Source organism: Microtus ochrogaster, chromosome 18 (assembly GCF_000317375.1).
Source record: "Microtus ochrogaster isolate Prairie Vole_2 chromosome 18, MicOch1.0, whole genome shotgun sequence".
Taxonomy (NCBI): domain Eukaryota; kingdom Metazoa; phylum Chordata; class Mammalia; order Rodentia; family Cricetidae; genus Microtus; species Microtus ochrogaster.
Genome location: NC_022020.1, coordinates 44,783,774 through 44,803,196, shown reverse-complemented (window position 1 = coordinate 44,803,196; position 19,423 = coordinate 44,783,774). Strand labels below are relative to the sequence as shown.

At 38.8% G+C, this 19,423-nt stretch overlaps 1 protein-coding gene across 1 annotated transcript in view; it reads right to left on the bottom strand.

Moving 5' to 3' along the window:
- Slc27a6 (solute carrier family 27 member 6) overlaps positions 1-19,423 on the bottom strand; it is a 42,340-nt gene that overhangs the window by 2,950 nt on the left and 19,967 nt on the right. Inside the window, exons 4-9 of the mRNA XM_005356132.3 lie at positions 18,700-18,824; positions 13,404-13,598; positions 7,076-7,166; positions 3,650-3,848; positions 2,348-2,445; positions 1,260-1,390 (exon numbers count right to left, since the gene is read on the bottom strand). Of these exons, the coding sequence (XP_005356189.1) occupies positions 1,260-1,390; positions 2,348-2,445; positions 3,650-3,848; positions 7,076-7,166; positions 13,404-13,598; positions 18,700-18,824 (839 nt within the window). The remainder of the gene's footprint in view (positions 1-1,259; positions 1,391-2,347; positions 2,446-3,649; positions 3,849-7,075; positions 7,167-13,403; positions 13,599-18,699; positions 18,825-19,423) is intronic.

Genomic DNA, 19,423 nt, shown 5'->3' with positions numbered 1-19,423 from the left:
TGGAACTAGCTCTGTAGACCAGGCTGGTCTCGAACTCACAGAGATCCACCTGCCTCTGCCTCCCGAGTGCTGGGATAAGAAAACTTTTTTTTAAAAAAAGAAAGAAGACTATCACAGAAAACTACAACTTCAACTGACATACCTATAACACAACTCCTGCACATAAGGTTCAGAGAATATTTTCAAAAGAAGGGACAGAAGATTGAAAGAGCCAGAAGAACAGGATTTCTGCTGTGAGATTACATTTCCTAGAAATGCCAGGAAAGTTAAACTTATGACATCTCAAAAACATGGCTGCCTTGAACGTGAATGACACCAGCAGACATGCTAACACAGAAGAAGAAATCTCACAGGGTCTTCTAGAACTAGAGACAACTAAAGAATGCTGGGAGTGAGATGAAATAATCTTCCTCAAGGAAGAACCCCAAACTTCATCAATTCAAGTTCCAACTAATATATGTCACTTCTTTTTCATATTTATTTGCCTTTATAATTTCAGAGAATTTTTCTGAAAATTATCTAATATATGCATATATATATATTAGGCAAATGAAATATAAATAACTTCAGATGATGTGCACCGTGGATAAGAAGTGTTTTGGCTATGAGTATTGATTTACAAATGCTAAAAAAATGAATGTAATTTCTGTTCCACTTATTACTTGATAGTAACATAACACATGTATTCTGTAAAAGTCTGTGTGTTATAATGCTAAAATGGAAAACTACTAAGCTTGGGAAATTGCATTTGAGCCACAGTATTAACTGAGTAACTGAGCAGGTAAAGTTATCAGTAGCTGAGTAAGTTATTTTCAAGCCACTCCTTACTAGCAATCCAACAAAAAGAGAGCCTTTATCCCAACATAGATGAGCTCAGGATTTCCCACAATGCAAGAGGGAGAGGACCTAACCTAAGGACTGTACAAAGAGGGTGGGAGGAAGATATGTGCAAGGTACAGTTTTGGTTTGCCATCCTCATTGACAGCATCACTTGGTCCAGAGGTCCTTGCTGAAGAGGAGAAAACTCCACAGGAAGGACAAAGACAAACCCAACACTTCACCTTGCTTCCTTCTCACACAACGCCAAGTACAACATCAAAGAGCATCAGCAATGTATCTTTCTGCTTTTTATTCTTAAAATTTACTAACATAAATAAAATTCACACATTATCTAAAGGAGACAGCAGCATTTTGCTATTGACTCACCTCTTGGTTCTGGTTCTTATATTTAACAATAAAGTTCGAAGCTGTAAAATTACCTGAATTCTTAAAAACCGTGGGCAGGCATAAGCCGGTAGAGATGTTACAACTTGGTGGTACATTTTCTCTAAGTCCAAAGACTTGTTTGGTTTTAGAATAATAGAAGCCATCCCTGCTTTTCCTTCGTAACCTGGGGGAAGGTTTGGAATAAATCAGTGTATTACCAGACAAATTTTCAAGATTAGTCTTGTCACACACTCCTTGCTACTGAGACACTTGGTCTATTCCAGATGTAACAATGTGGCAACTGAGTCTGTGTCTTTCCCTGATATATGATGTAATCACTAGAAATAACTGAACCATAGGGAAGACCACACTTTGTCCTTGGTTGTACTTCAGAAATGAAACTAGGAAGATGGTCAACGAAATAAATTAGGTATAATTTGTATCCCATTGCGACAAATATTAAGAAAGAAAATATTTATTTAGAGGTAACTATAGTCCAGCAAAAACATACATTTTAATCACTAAAAAAAGAAATAAAGGGACTATTTGAAGTAAAAAAAAAAACAAAACAGAAATGGGTATTTTGACTAAGGCCACCTTGCTTACCACCTGCTGTGCCATCTGCAGAGGACTGATACATTTCTCCCATCCTCGGCGACAGCTTCTGAATCTGTCCCTTCTTCCTCTGCTGCATCCCTGGCCTCCCCGCCACCCACAGCATTAGCAGGAAACACTGTCACTTGCATTAAAGGACACACTTCTATCATAGGTGGTATTATTTAACATTTAAACTAGAACGTGTTCCGGTCTAGTGGGATGCACCAACACTTGTCATAACAAGAAAACTGAGACAATAGGAAAGATCACTTTCAATGATTTCCAAGCGGTAAGACCCTGGCCAGATTTTCTAGCTCCTGCCTGAAAACATACAGAACATGAAAGTTCGTATGTACCTCTTCTCTAATGTGTCCATCAGGTTTCTTAACTTATCCAAGGACATTGTTTGCCAAGGCAAGATGAGAACTTGTAAACTATTAATTTTAAGATGTAGAATTTTAAATATTGAGTAAGAAAGTAATAGAACCTAAAGTGGACATGCACTTTTTTTCTACAAATCTCAAAGTTGTCAACATCCACATACCCGGCACAGACACACCATATACATTTGCTTCCTGTATGAAGTCCAGCCTCCCGATCACGTCAGCAACCTCTGTGGTCGCAACATTTTCTCCTTTCCACCTAAAAGACAGACAGATCTGAGTGAGAGTGTAAGTATTTGAAGAGCCGACTCCCGCTTGCAGTTTTTGTGACTTGAGTTTGGCTCTGTGAAGCACCTAGTGGCCAAAAATAACTAGTTGCCAAGCGAAACTATGCATGTCTTCTAAAGCATTTTGTTCAGGGTTCAATAACAGCAGCAGCTGTGGTTTGGTTAAAATAACTTAGAGTTTTATTGGTATAAATTGTTCAGTGTTAAATATTTTTAATAGAGTCATAAAATAAAACATGATAAGGAGGGTATATTAGTACAAAATCACTACTTTGTACAACAGTAAAAATTAAGTTTAAAACTTTATCTTTGGTAGTAGGAATTGAAAGAAATACTACATCTACCTCAGTATCTTAACCCACTTTAATCTCTAGGTATTGACTCCTTCAATTCTGTTATTTTAATGAACACAATTTTATAAGATGAGAATTTGACATACTACTAATTTATTCCGTTTGTCTATTCATCAAGCCCTTGTTAGATACTTACTCTATGCTTTTGACTAGTCTATTGAATAACATTGAATAACATTGAATAACAAAGTAAAATAAACTTTTAGGTAGGCTAAGACAAGTTTTAGAAATTAGAAAATAAAATGTTAACTGAGCGAGCAGTCTCAGTTTCAAAATACTTTCATTACATCATAAATAATCTCAGGACTAGTGAGACAGCTCAATGAATGGAGACCCTTGTCATCAAACCAGAGTTCAGTCCCATGAACAGACAAGGTGGGAGAAGAGAAACAACTCCCCAAAGCAACATGCAAGTGTGTCATGTACTCTCCCTCCCCAACACTAAATAGAGAAATAAGAGATAAGAAATGAATGAATGAATGAATGAATGAATGAATTTATGGCTCTTCTGTTTAATCCTAACTTGCAACTTCACACAGTACTTGTTTTTAACGCTAATACTAGCTTCTCACGTCGCTTCTGCTTTTGTGTCCTACTGATTGGGCACAGACTACTAATTAGTTTTTAAAAACACTTAGAGAGTTTGACATCAGGACTCATAGTTCATTCTAGAAATGAGTCGTGAGGGAATCTTTGAGCAGAGGAATCATCATGGAAATTAAAGGACCCTGTGTGTCTGAAATCACAGCAGCAGCGTCTCTGCTTTCCACAGAAGATGGGTTCACAGGCACAGGACCAGCTGGGCATCCAGCGCCATTCCTACCTGAAAGTGTCTCCAATACGGTCCCAGAAATAAAGGAAGTTCTCGTGATCTTGGACCATGAGGTCTCCTGTATTGAAGTAAACATCTCCCTTCTTAAAAACATCAAAAAGCAGCTTGCTTTTCGTGTGCCTGTAAGAGCCAGCGTAGCCAAAGAAAGGATTCTTCGTATTGACGCGAGAGATGAGAAGTCCAGGTTCTCCTGCAAGAAAAAGGGCCATTTTTGCAGCCATCTGATCTGACAAGTATCTTAGGAGACTGTGCACATGTACCTAGTTATAGCAGACGGGCCCAGCTCCTGTAGGTTCTTATTTCCCTTGGTGTTTGTTCCTATCCCACTTAATGGCATTTATTCTTGATGCCTACATCTAGAATATCCTTTCACAGACAACTTTGCAAAAATCAGTGGCAGGAATTGTATGCAAAGGAAATGTGAATTTATTTTTTTTAATTAGTTGACAGACTAAAGGTAGTGTCTCTTGGAACTGCACAGATTTTTAATGCAGGTAATACTAAGAACAAGTCACTCAATATTTCTAATAAGCTGTTAATAGCAGTACATATTAGGGACCATGCCTGCTCTGCAAATATAATTGCATTTAATTTGATTAGCAGTTGTTTGAAACAATTAACAATTCTTATTAACAATTAGCATTAACAATTCTTATTTCACAGAAAAGCAAACAAACAAAGAAAACGAATGTCCAGAGGAATGAAGCCAACTGTCAAAATCAGAAAAAGAAATGGATGTAGAACTCACAATGAAGCCTTTGCAATTTTGAGTGAAAGAATCTGTCATGGAGGCTGACCCAGTTAACAAAGTAACCGAGTGTTTGGTCCTCTAGGATGTTTTTCTGGAAACACTTGACAGGGAAATGGAGGGCATTAGAGAGATTCCCATCTCATGACACTTATGAGTGCCACTCACGCTTAGACACTTATCTGAAATCATTATTCTAGGCAAGCCCATTTAATCAAGGTTGTGCTTGACGCTCTACAAGACAGGATTGCATTTAGAATAAAGGAAAGCAGCTTTCACAGCAGCCGCCTCCGAGGCCACTGTTTACCTCCTGGATTAGCTGCAGCGGTGGGATGAGTATTCACTGGGCTCTCAGCAAGGGCTGCACCTTACCTCTCTGGACAAAGATGCAGGCTCTGCTCCCACAGAGCCCCACTGATTCTTTCTCATCCTTTCCATGCCCCACGAGCACCACCCCTATGACATCATTGCCACAGTCCTCTGGCACACCTCATCCTAGCGTCACTGTTCATAGAGCACAGCCCCTCTATCCACCCCATTCTCATCACAAACCTCTGAGAAAGGCCTTGGCTACATTTTGATTTTACCAATGCAGAAAGGGAGGCCGACAGAGTAATCTGCCCAATGTCATACAGCCATAGAAGTCATACACATAGAAGTTGGGGTATGCATTTTAGGACTAGGTCCACATTCCTCCAAAGTCTCATATATATATATTATCGAGTCTGTCAAGCTACATTTAATATTCCAGAATTAAAAAAAAAACACTCCTATCTTCCTCTCAATTTGCATAATGAAGGCACAAGGCTGCAATACAAAATAAAATGCAACAGCTCATCATGAGGATTCTAAAGTGGAGCTGGGCAGTAGTTTTAGAAATGCTGAAATTACATAAACATGATCCCAAGGTTCAAGTTTGAGTTTCAGATCTCATGGTGGTTATGAGCAAACATATTATAAAAGACCTCAAGTTCTCGACATCTTCCAAAGTTGATCGTTTTCTCTTGAACAGTGCCTGGAGTTGAATTAAAAATTTTGAAAATGTTTATTTTAATTTTAGTGTGTGTGTGTATGTGTGTGTGTGTGTGTGTGTGTGTGTCTGTCTGTCTGTCTGTCTGGGTGTGTGTGTCTGGGTATGTATACCAGTGAATTGAGTGCAGATGCCCTCACAATCCAAAGACTCAGATCGCCAGGAACCGGAGTTACAGACAGCTGTGAGCTGCCTGACATGGGTTCTGAGAATTGAACTCAGGTCCACTCTAAGAACAACACCTCTGTCTGTGTTATCTCTTCAGCCACCAAGACACTGATCTGATATGCAGAGGCTTGGAAGATTATTTTTTAAATAAATAATACTTTCTTTTGCAATATCTCCAGTGCCAGTAAGAGAACAACAAGAACAGCAAAGCGGGTTTACAACTTGCTTTATCACACTGAAGTCCAGATCTAGGAAGTTAACTCTCGTGTAGTGAGAGGCAGCATGAGGCCTCATAATGGAATTCAGGTTATCTTTACGCGGATAGTATCTCTAGCCAATGCTAAGTGTACATCTAAATAGTCTATTTTCAATATTGATATAGAGGTAATCGAGATCTTTGTTTTCATCCAAATTTTTAAACTGAAACTTTTACATAGTCTACCTTGGGAGAGGAGTAAAATGGAGAAGAGAAGAAGCAAGAAGCCATGAAGATTTATTCACAATATTTAATTGTCAACATGAGGCTCGTGAAATAAATAATGTCACCTCTGATTTACATAAGAAGGAAGTGAGTCTAGGATCAGCTGATCTGACCAGAGTTTCATGTTTTCTAAGTGTCAAAACCCAAATTTAGATCAAAGGTGGCCTGACTTCTCCTTGGATCTAGGACAACAAATTAATTTAATGTTATTGGTAATATGTGATGTAGACATTTGCCATGATTACTGTTGGGGAATACTGATCACACTGTGAACCCCGAGTTTGCATTTGCATTGACTAAATACAGTTAGCCTTGGGTCAGGAGGCTGAGTTAGCAACTAGTTGACAGAAATCATAGAGCATCAGAAGGCATCTGGGAGACGGAGAGACACAGGAAGTAGTAGGGAGGGATCTGGTGTGGTACGGCTTGTTCTAGTTTGGTGGAGTCAAAGACAGCAAGGAGAGAGGGTTAGCTAGTTGATACTCCTCCACCTCTCTGAGCTGGCAGGTTTTCACCCCAGCCTTTGAATCTCAAGTCTTATTTATAAATAGAATGATAGAGATTTAGTTAAAGCTGCCTTTAGTGGCAGTGACAGGGCCTGTGCCTGTGGGAACAGAATTCCAGCCAGGCTGCAGTCTGAGCAGCTGTGCTGCTGCTAGAGATGCAGGTCCATAACTGCAAAGTGGCAATTGCTGGCTGAAATAGCATTAGGTTAAGGCATGGTCCCTGTGCCAAAATTGAAACAACAGATTACAAACTAGATATGTACATGCAGATCAATAAAAGCCAAAGAGATGCCGCTTAACCAGTTAACAATTGGTCACTTAACCTAAAAAGGGCTCGTTTAGCAGCAGTTAAACCAGTCCACCTGCATTAAAATCCAGCGTATATCGCATGCTGTACTGTGGTTCTTCCTTTCCTGCACTCAGCACCAGTTATGTGTGGATTCAGGCTCTTTGATTAAAAGGGCATCTTCATAACCCGTCTTACCTTCTCTCACACGGTGGCACCAGCCTCGTTCGTTCCTCATTGGTTCATCTTTTTGAAAGTCATACTTGATCAACTCAAAAGCAAAAAAGAGCTGCGAACCCAAAACAAAGCAAAAACACATGAATATTTTTTCTATTTGTGCAACCCCAGGAACCGCCAGTAGACTCTATGCTCAACTGAAACAAGGAAATTTGACTGACATATATATATATATATATGAGATTTGAGAACCGAACTGGAAAGCAATGCAGGCCTCCCTACTTGGCATTCATCTTGCTTCCTTTCTGCCTTGTTTCACCTTAGCACTGCCGGGTTTTGCCCACGAGGGAATGAAGGCAAGCGACAGAAGGGACCCCGTCCTGGTTTCTGCATTCCTCTAACCGCAGGCAGGAGGACCTGTTTCTGAGTCTTCAAAAACATCTTCTCTAAAGGGAAGTTTTAAACAGAACTAAGATACAAGCTCTGAATTATCAGGATTTTTGTTGATGGTGTTTTCCTCAAAGCCTCCAGAAAAGTGACCAACTGCCTAAACACTATAATAACTTACCAAGTGTTTGGCTCTCCTCTCTGCCTTTCGAGTTAATTCCTCTAGACTAACATGTAGGAGTCTGCCCATCTTTGTGGCATGAGAAGATGTGTCTGGTAGAAGGTCCTACTCATTTAAAAACCATTTCCTTCATCTTCAGACAGTCCCAGCTGCCCCCCCCCCATGATGGCTAAGTCACAGTGTCTCGCTGATACATCCTTTCTATTAAAACTGACCTGACAGTGAACTAAAAATTGTTCAGTCCAGCTGCCTCATGTTATTGGTCATTTAAACATGTAACCTTATTAAATGGAACTAGCAAACAGATTTAACATGGAGATGATGAAATGAAGTAAGATAAAATTCCAAGAGCAGACATATGAGGAGGGAGAAAAGGAGGTGAAGATTAAAAAATGCACAACAAGAACAAGTAAATTAAAAAAAAAAAACAGAATCTGGGCAGTGGTGGCGCACACCTTTAATCCCAGCACTCGGGAGGCAGAGGCAGGTGGATCTCTGTGAGTTCGAGGCCAGGCTGGTCTACAAGAGTTAGTTCCAGGATAGGCTCCAAAGCTACAGAGAAACCCTGTCTTGAAAAGCAAACAACACCACAAAATGGCATCACTAAGATAAATATGATATTAATATCTAAGTATAAATAAACCATATGTGGTGTTTAATCTTAGTAAAAAACAACATGTAATCAGATCCACAATTCACCATCCAAAAGTTTTTATAAATTATAGTTATTTACTGTGAGTGTATGTGTTTGTATATGTGATTGGGTACGTGTGTGCCATTGTGGTGTGGTGTGTCTCTGTGTGTGTGTGTGTGTGTGTGTGTGTGTGTGTGTGTGTGTGTGTCAGGGGACAACTTTTGGGGGTAGTTTTTTTTCTCTTTTCCTTCTGATGGCCAGGATAGACACTTTTATCTAGTGAGTCATCTCACCACTCCAAGATTCATCATTTAATTCAGTTTAAATGCTAACATCCAAGGTCAATTAAGCACTTATTGTAAGCCAAATACAGGGCTAAAATCTGAGAACTCTTAAGAGCTCTCTTTTAAGTGTGGGGACACTGTGTGTGGGGGTGACTAATGTCATCCCATTTGAAGACTAGGGCCAAATCCAAGAGGTTGCCATGAAAATATACCGTTCTTCTTTACATAAACCAATGTACATTTATATCACGCTGGCATTTGTTACTTTGATAACATGGTATTGTTACACTTGCCTAACAGCTGGTGGAAAGATTCCAGACATTGAGTCTAGTCTACATGCAACAGGAGAAAAGAGAGCCCTTCCCATCACTCATCCTTTTCTCCCTTATTTTATATTGTGAAACACTTTCCCCACCACTTCCGATATCAGTTTTGCTGTTATTTCTTTCCAAGTAATTTGGTAACAGTGTACACTGGTGAGAATCATTTCAGAATGAGTTATACTCTAAGTGCGTCTTTTATAAAATGAATAGAAATTGGTGGCAGATCTTTGGAAAGTAGGCAGGATCAAAGCATCAGTGTTCAGCTAGAAGTAGCTCTCTTTTCTATCTTTGAGGGTACAGAAATGCCTGTGCTATAATAATGCAAATAAAAGTAGTCACCACACTTTAAAGTCTCATATCAAGTCATAGGCATGTGCATACATGCGCAGATCACAGCTGCGTGAGGTCCTGCTCACAACAATATTGCTGTGTTTCTCTTCAAATGATTGCATGATTACATGATTGTATAATGGGTCTGGGAGTCCCTGCTATACCTACATGCCTTCCTAAATATAGATGCATAAATGTCTATATTGTTAAGGAACCCAAAAGTCATTTTCTCAATTAATACATGAGGAACCTTTTAGCCAGAGAAAAGTGCCCAGGTTATGAAGCCAAACAGCAGCAGAGCTGGCAATGGAACTTGGTTTTCTGTCTCTGTGTCTGAGAAGTTTGCCTTGAAAATGATGTCTGGTCCCTCCTTCAACTTCTTATTCCTTGTCTCCAGGACCTTGCAATGTTGTTCTTGTTACAAATGCATTCATTTGTCTCAGATGTTTAGGTCAACCAGATAGTAGCAATGGGGTGTTTAAGTGGTGTCGCTAAGCCATGCCAACAACAGTGTGGCTGGACTTTGGGTCACACAGCTGCTGTATCCCAAGGGCAGGAGGAAATGGGGGTCAGTCTTGTGGACTAGAGAGCTGTTCTGAGTCTAGAAGAGAAGACAGTCTCTGGGTTCCGCCCATGAGCGGTTCCCTTGGCTAGATTTACACTGTCCTTTAGTTGTGATAAACTGTCACCTGGAGTGTATCAGCTCCCAGCCAGCTGATTTCTTGTCAGCTTCCATCCCAAGGGTGGTCCTGGAGGCTCGTGGAATTGCTGGTGATGTCAGAAATGCAGGAAGTCTTATGGCGAATGAGCTCTGACTTTGCCTTTGGTCAACTTTGCTCATGGTGGAGAGATGATTACATTTAAGATGATTCAACAGCTTGTAAAAATGTTAGGAAACAGACTTTTTAACAACCCCACATTTTATCTTCATGTGTATATCCTTGGGTTTACTGCTGTGGAAGAAAGACCACCTAAACTTCCTCCCTGCTCTCTCCTGTATATGCTCGTAATACATATATTATATATTTTCAGATTTTGTTTTCATTCCATACAGAGGCCTAAAGTGGATCTGTTTAATTTTCTGTGTTTAAATTGCGTTAATACTGGCCATCAAACTTTTTAAATTGAAGGTGCCATCTTCTAAGTTTTGTTTTATTTTCAGACTTACCAGATATTTCCATTCAATTCATTTTCACAGAGAAGTACAATATTCTTATAGCACACATATATTTTATTCTCTATTTGTGTGTAAAACTTTTAGAAAATTCCTTTGTTGCTCTTATACTGGGAGAGCAATTTAACCCATACTAAAATCCCTAGATGAAGGTACTTCATTTTTTGGTCTGGCCTTTGGCATTCTGTTTGTGTATTTGAGAGCTTCCTATGCCACGCTGTCAACCAAGCTATGTTTTGTACACCCCGTCCTGTTTTTTTTTTTTTTTTTTTACTGCCTCAGCATCACCTGGTTCTTTGCATTTTGTTCATTCACTTCACTAATGTGTCTTTTCCTGTCTGTTATTCTGCATCATACTTCATTTCCTGGAACACAGTACCCTCTTTGGCTAAAGATTCAATCTTCAAGAGTATTTTCATCTAGTACAGTTAAGAGAATTAATGTTAGTATGGTTATATTTATTCTTAGTATAACTATACTAATTATTAATAATATAGTTGAAAGAATTATTTTCTGTGACCAGTTCTTTTCTGCAAGAACAGTTAAGCACGTGCCAGAACTGTCTACATTTAAAAGTTATCTTTTTACCTGTGTGCACAAATCTTTAATACTGTTCACCTTCTCTCCAACAGTGTTTACAATCTGTTTTGTTTTTAAACTTTTAATGTGATATTAATTTCTATTTCATGTTTATTTTTCTTCATTTATTTCTTTGAGATGAACTTGTTTCATTTCTAATTCCTTTGTTGATCTATGTTGCCCCTGAGACCTCTTACCAGAGCTCTGATTTTTTAAAAAGAAAACTGTTATGATCTTTTCCTGAATTGATGGAAAAAATATTTGTGTAGGCATTTCTTGGTCACTTTGAAGCACTTACTATTTTGATATGATTTGTCATCAGCTCCCTTTGGTCTATACTTATAGCTTCCAAAATAAAAAGACATCTTGAAATTTGCAGGCAAATGGATGGAGCTAGAAAACATTTTGAGTGAGGTAACCCAGACCCAGAAAGATAATTGTCATATGTGCTCACTCATAATTGGTTTTTAAACATAAAGCAAAGAATAACAGCCTATAAATCACAACCCCAGAGAACCTAGACAACAATGAGGAAGAGAGACATACATGGATCTACTCTACATGGGAAGTAGAAAAAGACAAGATCTCCTGAGTCAATTGGGAGCCTGGGGAACATGGGAGAGGGTTGAAGGGGGGAAGAACGGAGGGGTGCTGAGAAAAATGTATAACTCAATAAAATCAATAAAAAAAGAAAAAATTTAAGCCCACTAAAGCTATTGTACTGAGTTATTTTTAGGCTGCATATATAGGGTATATGTGAAGCAGGTAAACTTATATATGCAGACTAGTGTTCCATTCCCCAAATCAAATATTGTGTATATGTAAGAACTCTAAAATCTCAACAACTGTGAAATATGAAATTCTATCACTGAAAGACATTTTAAATAAAATATACTAGATACACAACAACAACAACAAAACAAAAATATTTCTCCAGATTAGCATTGGAAAAAGTGATAGCTGCTCATAACCTTGAGTTTGTTTCACACTTATATTGTTTACAAACTTTTATTTTGTTTACATTGGGCAAATTTAATGGATGCCATCTCTTCAAAGAGCATGGATTACAGTTATAAACATATTGGGGCTACAGAAATTTCTCCTTCACTCTTAACATTATCTCTCTAGTTTGAAGCTGATTCCCCTCAAAACAGTAAGCTCACAAGGTTTTGTTTTTCTTTGTACGTTTGTTTGTTTTGAGAGGACTTGCTATAGGACTCTGACCATCCTGAAACTCCCTATGTAGAGCAAGCTGCCCTCAAAATCACAGAGACCTGCCTGCCTCTGTGCCCAAATGCCCAGATTAAAGGCAAGTGCCACCATTCCTGGCAAGGTTTGAAGCTGTAAGAGACATACTTAAAAAATCTCCTTGCCTACTTATGTAACAATCATTGATGTTTTTATTACTTGTACTATAAGCAGACAGCATGTAGCTGAAATGGTAAAAAGACAGGGTAGAACCCATATAGTCCAGAATAACTTAAAAAATACTATGAACAACTGGACTAAAATGAATTGAAAAATCAGTATTTCTCAGAAGCAAATAGAGACAATGTGATGTCTTGTATTACTGACATCACGGAAGTTTCCCAGGAGGACACTAGGAGGAAGCTGAGCCAGCAACGTAAAATACTAGTTATCTTCATTGCGCGCTTGGGGTTTTAATATGATCGCAATTTTTTCTTAATTTCCTAAGTGGTCTGGTAATTTCTTTTAATGTTTCCCAAGTGCTTGAAAAGAAAAGGTATTGTACATCTAATAGATACAGGCCCCACAAATATCACTTAGTTTAAGCAGCTTGCTTACTGAATTATTCAAACATCCTATATCATTGCAATTTTGTTTATTTCTCCTTGACGTGTTTTTAAAAACAAATTTTAAGGGTGTTTTAACAAAAATTTCACCTTTCTTAATAATTTTTAAAATTATCTTTATTTCTGTGAATCTGTATGTGTACGTGTTTGGGAGTAACTGTCCTGGGTGTGCAGGTGTCCGAAGCGGCCAGGAGAAGGCATCAGATCCCACGCAGCTGGAGTTAGCACCACCAGGAGCTGCCTGAAACGGTGCTCACGTTCTGTGTCCTTGCTTTAATTTTCATTCTTTAAAAAATATATTATTGCTGTGTGCTAGGAGGGAGCTTTTATAACTCACATGGTATAAATGATCAGAGGTAAGAAGTAGTGGGAGAAAAAGACTCAAGGGGAAAGAAAGAGACTCGTCCGGGACTTAGGCTTTACTCTTAAACATTGAACTTGAAAACTCAGCGAAAGTAAACCGTCATCCTCCTGCTGCGGAGGGAGCGCAAGGCAGATGACTGGAGTCTGCAGAACCCACAGCATTGCGCCTCACCCACAGCCACCTTTGCAGACACTTGCCTCAGCTTCAAAACTGTGATAAAAAAAAAAATGTTCACAAGGTAGAACGCAACGTATTTCCTATAGAGAAAGCACTGTTTACCTTGTAAAAGAAGTTTGTCCTCCCGACTGACCCAATCTTCCCCGTGTGGTTCATGAAGCAGATGTTTCCTTCTGTAGCGCCATACAATTCGCACATTTTAATATCTCCGAATCTGTCCAAAAACTGTCTCCACACATCACTGCTCATACCGTTTCCAACTGCCAAACGCACCTGATGGTCCCTTTCCCCATCTCTCTGTTAGAAGAAAAGATTTCACTGGTAAATAACTCATTTCCCGCTCTCTCTGTTATTCTTGCTATTTATACGGTAACTGTCCTAAAAGTAAACAGGGCATGCGCAATAGGAGAAGAGACGCAAACACAGTAAGAAAGTCAGAGTTGTGTTGGAGAAACATGTCCAGTAGTTAACAAATAACTCTGGGTTATATCTGGTTCCTTTTCATATGTGGGAGGGGGTTTTCTGTCCAAATTATAAATTATGAAGACCCTTTTTGGGAGGGTAGACACTTAGAAGAAAGTATATTTCAGGATGTGAAAAACTTTTAAAGGATTATGAAATATTTAAAGTTTATTTCCTAGGCCTATCATTTATTACCTGTATAATGTCGATATTGACTCCCACTCTGATTTTGTTTATTTATAAATCTTTATATATACATATATATGCATACACACTCATATATGTAAATATATATTAAAGGCTATAGACCCACATAGGAGATAACAGTAAATTAAACCCTTAGAACCAATGAAATAGATAACTTAAAATGAGACAACGGGATGTAACTCATAGTTTAGAATGCACAATCTTCACACACTTTTTTTGTATTTCGAATTAAAGAAGAAAAGAATTTTGTTCCATGTTCAAGAAAAATGTCAATTAATGTGGCTAATGCACATTTAAGTTCAAGTAAGGCCTTATTATCATTGTAATCACAGTAAATTGATGATTTGCTCAGAACTACCTCTTGGTAACATATGATCCATTGACCACAGGATGTTTCAGCCTCTTCTCTAAGCACCACCAAAGGGTTTTAAATAAAATGTTTTAATCTATGAATGCTCAAGAATAAATAGAAAGGGACGAGATATGATTGGGAGCCTAAAAGGTAAACAGGTAAAAAGACATGACTAAGAATTAGTGAGGAAGATGCACAAGCCTATATGGGGGAGCCAATCAGTGCTCCCCAATGTCAAGTAATCCCGGGAATGAGGGAACTATAAAGCTTGCCTGGCTGTCTTCCCTTGTTTGCTCCTTATTGTCTAGATGCGAGGGAAGTTACTCTCTGAATACCAAATATAGAGAAAACAGTTGGGGTTGAGACGTTAGTAAAACAGAAGCATTTAATGGCAGTTCCTTTCAGATTAGGGAAGTACCCTGCCCTAACTGTGATTATCTGACATTTATTCTGAACAAGAGCAGTAAACTCCTGAGTTATCAGATAAATGACTTAAGAGAAAAACACATCAATTTTTAGAAGTGCTTCGATAAAATGGCTTGATCTCTTCCCAGGCATCTTAGAATCTGAACCTTTGGCTCCCAAGTACCACACATCTGTAATTGGATTTTGACGCCATTCTGAAATATTATTAAAGCATCGATTTTTATAGGATGAAGCCTATGAAAGGATGTCTAAGATGTATGGGCTGCCATGAAAACTGTCCGAGAGAAAAATGTCTGTATCTGCAAAACAGTAAGAAAATAAAACAAAAACCATTAAATTTAACAGCAGTTTCTAAAAGGGATGGGAGACTATCGAGCTATGTACTCAAGGTCAAAAATATTTTTAAAATAATAAATATAAAGATGGTGCTTGAACATCTTCTGATAAAGTGAGAAGAAACAAAAGGGAAAGGGAGACAGAGAGAGGAGAGAGAGCGATAGAGACAGAGAGAGACACACACGGAGACATAGAGAGAGATCATTCTTAAAGAGACTGTGGAATTTTTTTGTCTATTTTATATTCTCTGAACATATTGTTTAAAACTTTAAAAACAAAACATATCTTCAGAAAACTAAACGCTAAACATGCGCTGGATCTGGAGAGATAAGTCCGTGGTTTAGAGCATTTGCTGCTCTTGTTGGGCATCTGAGTTCAGTTGCAGAGGAACTGAGTTCAGGTCCCAGCACCTGTAACTTCAGCTCCAGGGTTCTGAGAATACCTACACACATGCAGCATACTCACACATACACACACACATTCGTTTAGATAAAAAAATGTTTACGAAGATATGTAAAACGAAACATGCATCTTTAGTAGAGCGGTATTAGATGGACCACAAAGGATGTGAGTATCACAGGTAGAGCAATGACTGAAGAGCAGAAAGGAGGGAAATGGTCGAGAAAATGGGGTATGGTTATATATGACTGAATTGAGATATACTCTTGAGTGTCATTAATGCTTACAGCGTATTTCATGTGCACAGTCAAATCAGATAACTAGAGCATTCAAGGGATCGGCTGAATTAAAGTTTTATAAAGTGACCTGACAGAGGAAGGTCATCGGTTAAAAAATAAAGAAACTGCTTGGCCTCATAGGTTAAAACATAGGTGGGAGGAGTAAACAGAACAGAATGCTGGGAGGAAGAGGAAGTGATCTCAGAGGCCATGCTCCCCTCTCCCGGGCAGACGCCATGAAGCAAGCCACCAGGTCAGACATGCTGAATCTTTCCCGGTAAGCGCACCTAGCGATGCTATGCAGACTATTAGAAATGGGTCAGGCAAAATATGCGAATTAGCCCGTAAGAGGCTAGAGCTAGTGGGCCAAGCAGTGTTTAAATGAATACAATTTGTGTGTTGTTATTTCTGGTGTAAAGCTAGCCATGCAGGAGCAGGGCGGGACGAAAAGCAGGCCCGCAGCTCCCCACAACAGTTACCCCCCTGTCAGTTACATGGGAAACTGCTGTCTTATGAGAGCATGTGACAGATTAAGGATCAATGCTATACTGTTTAAAGTAATTAAATTACTCAAGGGCCTAAAGGGAAAATGTTTACATTTTAAATTAAGTGTGGGTACGGGTACATGCACTCATGTGCTTTTAAATGATTTTCTCTTAAGATTTCAGAAAAGGCTAACAGAATCTTTTACAAATTTACTGCCAAATATTTATATAGTCACACACACACACATAGAAAGAATGAGAGATAGAGATAGTTAGATGATGGATGAATAGATAGATGATAGATGATAGATAGATAGATAGATAGATAGATAGATAGATAGATAGATGATAGATAATAGATAGATGGATAGATAGATGATAGATAGATAAATACATACATACATACATACATAAATAAGTCATTATTTAAACCACATAAAATACTTGCTTACTCTTCAGCCATATAAAGGTTACCCAGATTTCTGACACAGTGAGATCTTCTCTCACAGATATCCCATGGGCTTAGTTCTCAGCAGGCATGCTCATTTGGGTTTCAGTACAAAGAACCAGACTGGTGTGATGACATCCATGAAGGAGCCACACCAACGTTGAAGCTTTTATTTTCCTTAAAAACCTCTTCACTAAGCTACTGTCTCATGCACCAGGAACTTAAGGGAAGTTACCTACTACAGATCACTAATTCCAAAACAGTCTTTTTCTTCCAGAACGTGGACTCCATCCAGCTCCGAAAAACCCTACTGCAACTGGCTCGAAGACCCTCTTCAGTTGCCTAGAAAACCTGGAACTCCATAGTTTCTCTTTAAATGCAGAGAACTCTGTGTAACTTTACATTTTAAGGAAATGAGAATGTTTGTTGCTACATACATGTAGAAGCAGAAGTACCGAACACAAAACCAATTAACTACTGCCTACAGCTCGGCATGGCAAACTGTTTCCTGCAGAAAGCAGTGTTCCACCCTGGAATGATCATCTAAAGTACAAACAGTAGACAGTAGGAAAGTTGGTCCTTCCACTCTGATTCTAAGGAAGGCCTCTTAGTTCTAAAGCCTACTGATAATCATGCATGCATACATATGTCTAGCACACACCAATGCATCTTTAAGCACAATCACGTGTTCTGACAGTGGGCTTTCCTTGCAAGCACTGCAATAACACACTGAACTAGTACAGGCAGGAAGTTAGGTCTGTTTACAGAATGGGGGCAAAACTGAGAATCCCATAGACCATGGTTTGAAACCTCATGTACATATTTTTATTTAAAAAATAATGCTAAGAATGGATAATGAAGCCACATGTTCTTTAGATAAATCCAGATTTGCTAATTTAAAAAAAAATTAGATAGCTTCTAACCAAAGGAGGAGGTGGGGTGGATAAGAAATCTCCCCAAGCTCACCAATAAAAGCATCTTGTAGATCAGGCTATCCAAGTCCACATTCTTTTCTGTGTTCATCTGTCTCATGCAATCCCACATAATTAAAACGTTTTATTTGTCCCTGCCTCATCTCATCAGCATTGGAAATAATTAATGGAAGTAGTCTTCATATTTTAACCAGTAAAAACAGAGGAGATGACACACCATCCTGGGCAGACTTGCTGAGTGAGGGATCCCAGGCCAGGAGGTATAGCTCAGTTACGGCTCCACTGTCTGTCCTCAGGAAGGGTAGTATGCTTCACAATTTCTCTGGTTGATATTGATTTGATTAAAGAAAAAAAAGCACATCTTTGCTGTCAAGAGTGTTTAGGAAGTCAGAAAGCTTTTATTCCTTTTTTCTTTCTTTTTAAAAAATATTTGGAAAGATACATGAGACCAGAACAAAGGCAAGGACAGAGAAAGCAAATAAGCCACAAAGACACACTCCAGGCTTTGACAAATTTCTACACTGACCTATTTCTCATGCAGTGACAGCTGATCAAAAGGATGTCAGATCCACTGCTTTGGGGGTTGGGAGATGAATACCAATAAAGTTTCCTTTTAATGCTAAAAACATTAACTGGACTATACCCAATATAATCATTTATTAAAAAAAATAGTAAAGTGCAATTGCTATTTTAAAAGTACAAAGTTTTGAAGCATTGCCAATCTTAAGCTTGGAGTTATTTTTCTGTAAGCATCATATGCATCTAATTTCATAATAAATTTCATAATAAAATTGAATTAGCCTGGACTTGCAGTACCCTAGCACATGGATCTGTCCTGTCCTGCTACAGAACAAAGCACACAATTAACACCTTACTGGGTAGTCTGTCTCTTATTTTCCAGAACTTTCGTATCTATTTCATCATGTATATTGTAAGCACCTCTGGGTCTTTGATAAATTATGTTCTGGAAGACGGTGGAGTGAAAGCAAAGAAACCAAAATTGCCTCCTGCCCTGCTCCCCAGCACGTTTTCCGTCTGAAATCCTCAGCACCTCCTGGACTGGTTTCTCCTACCTGAGGCTGTTTGCACAGATATCGGCAAAGTTCTCCGATGTACTGAAACACAGTCACATTGTACTTCTTGCAATCATTCCAAAACTGGCTTGCAGAGAATTTCTTCTTTAACACACACGTAGCCCCTGTGGGAAGAGGTCAAAACGGGCAGTAATTACCATGAAGCTCACATGATTCGGTTGTATTAACAGATTTGCTCCCTTTCAGGGTTTTGATAATTCATCTTCAGTGACTGCTAGCCAGTTGATTTGGAAACATTACCTTTACAGCCCAGTAATCTTTTAGTGCAGTCCTGTGGTAGCTGTGAGTTCTGACTGCAAATGTGCATTTTGCAGTTTGTGGAATGGAACCACCTTCAAAATCAGTAAGAATTACATGTATACTACCACTAGCACTGGAAATACATGCATACTACCACAACCATTGGAAGTTTACGCATACTACCACAAGTGTAGTATGCAAGTGTAGAAGTCCGTGTACGCTACCACAAGCACTGGAAGTGCAGGTATACTCCCACAAGCTCTGGGAGAGCCTTCCATCCTTCGTCTCAGACATGAGTGATATTGACTCATTTTATCTTTGCACAAAAACATGCAATTTGTTCTGAAGACTTTATCTCTGTCATACCCCAAAGCAGAGATTTAAGGAGCTATGCTAAAACTCCACCGACAAAAGTTCGCCAATGGATAAAGTGTCGAGTTTTAATAACATATATATATATATA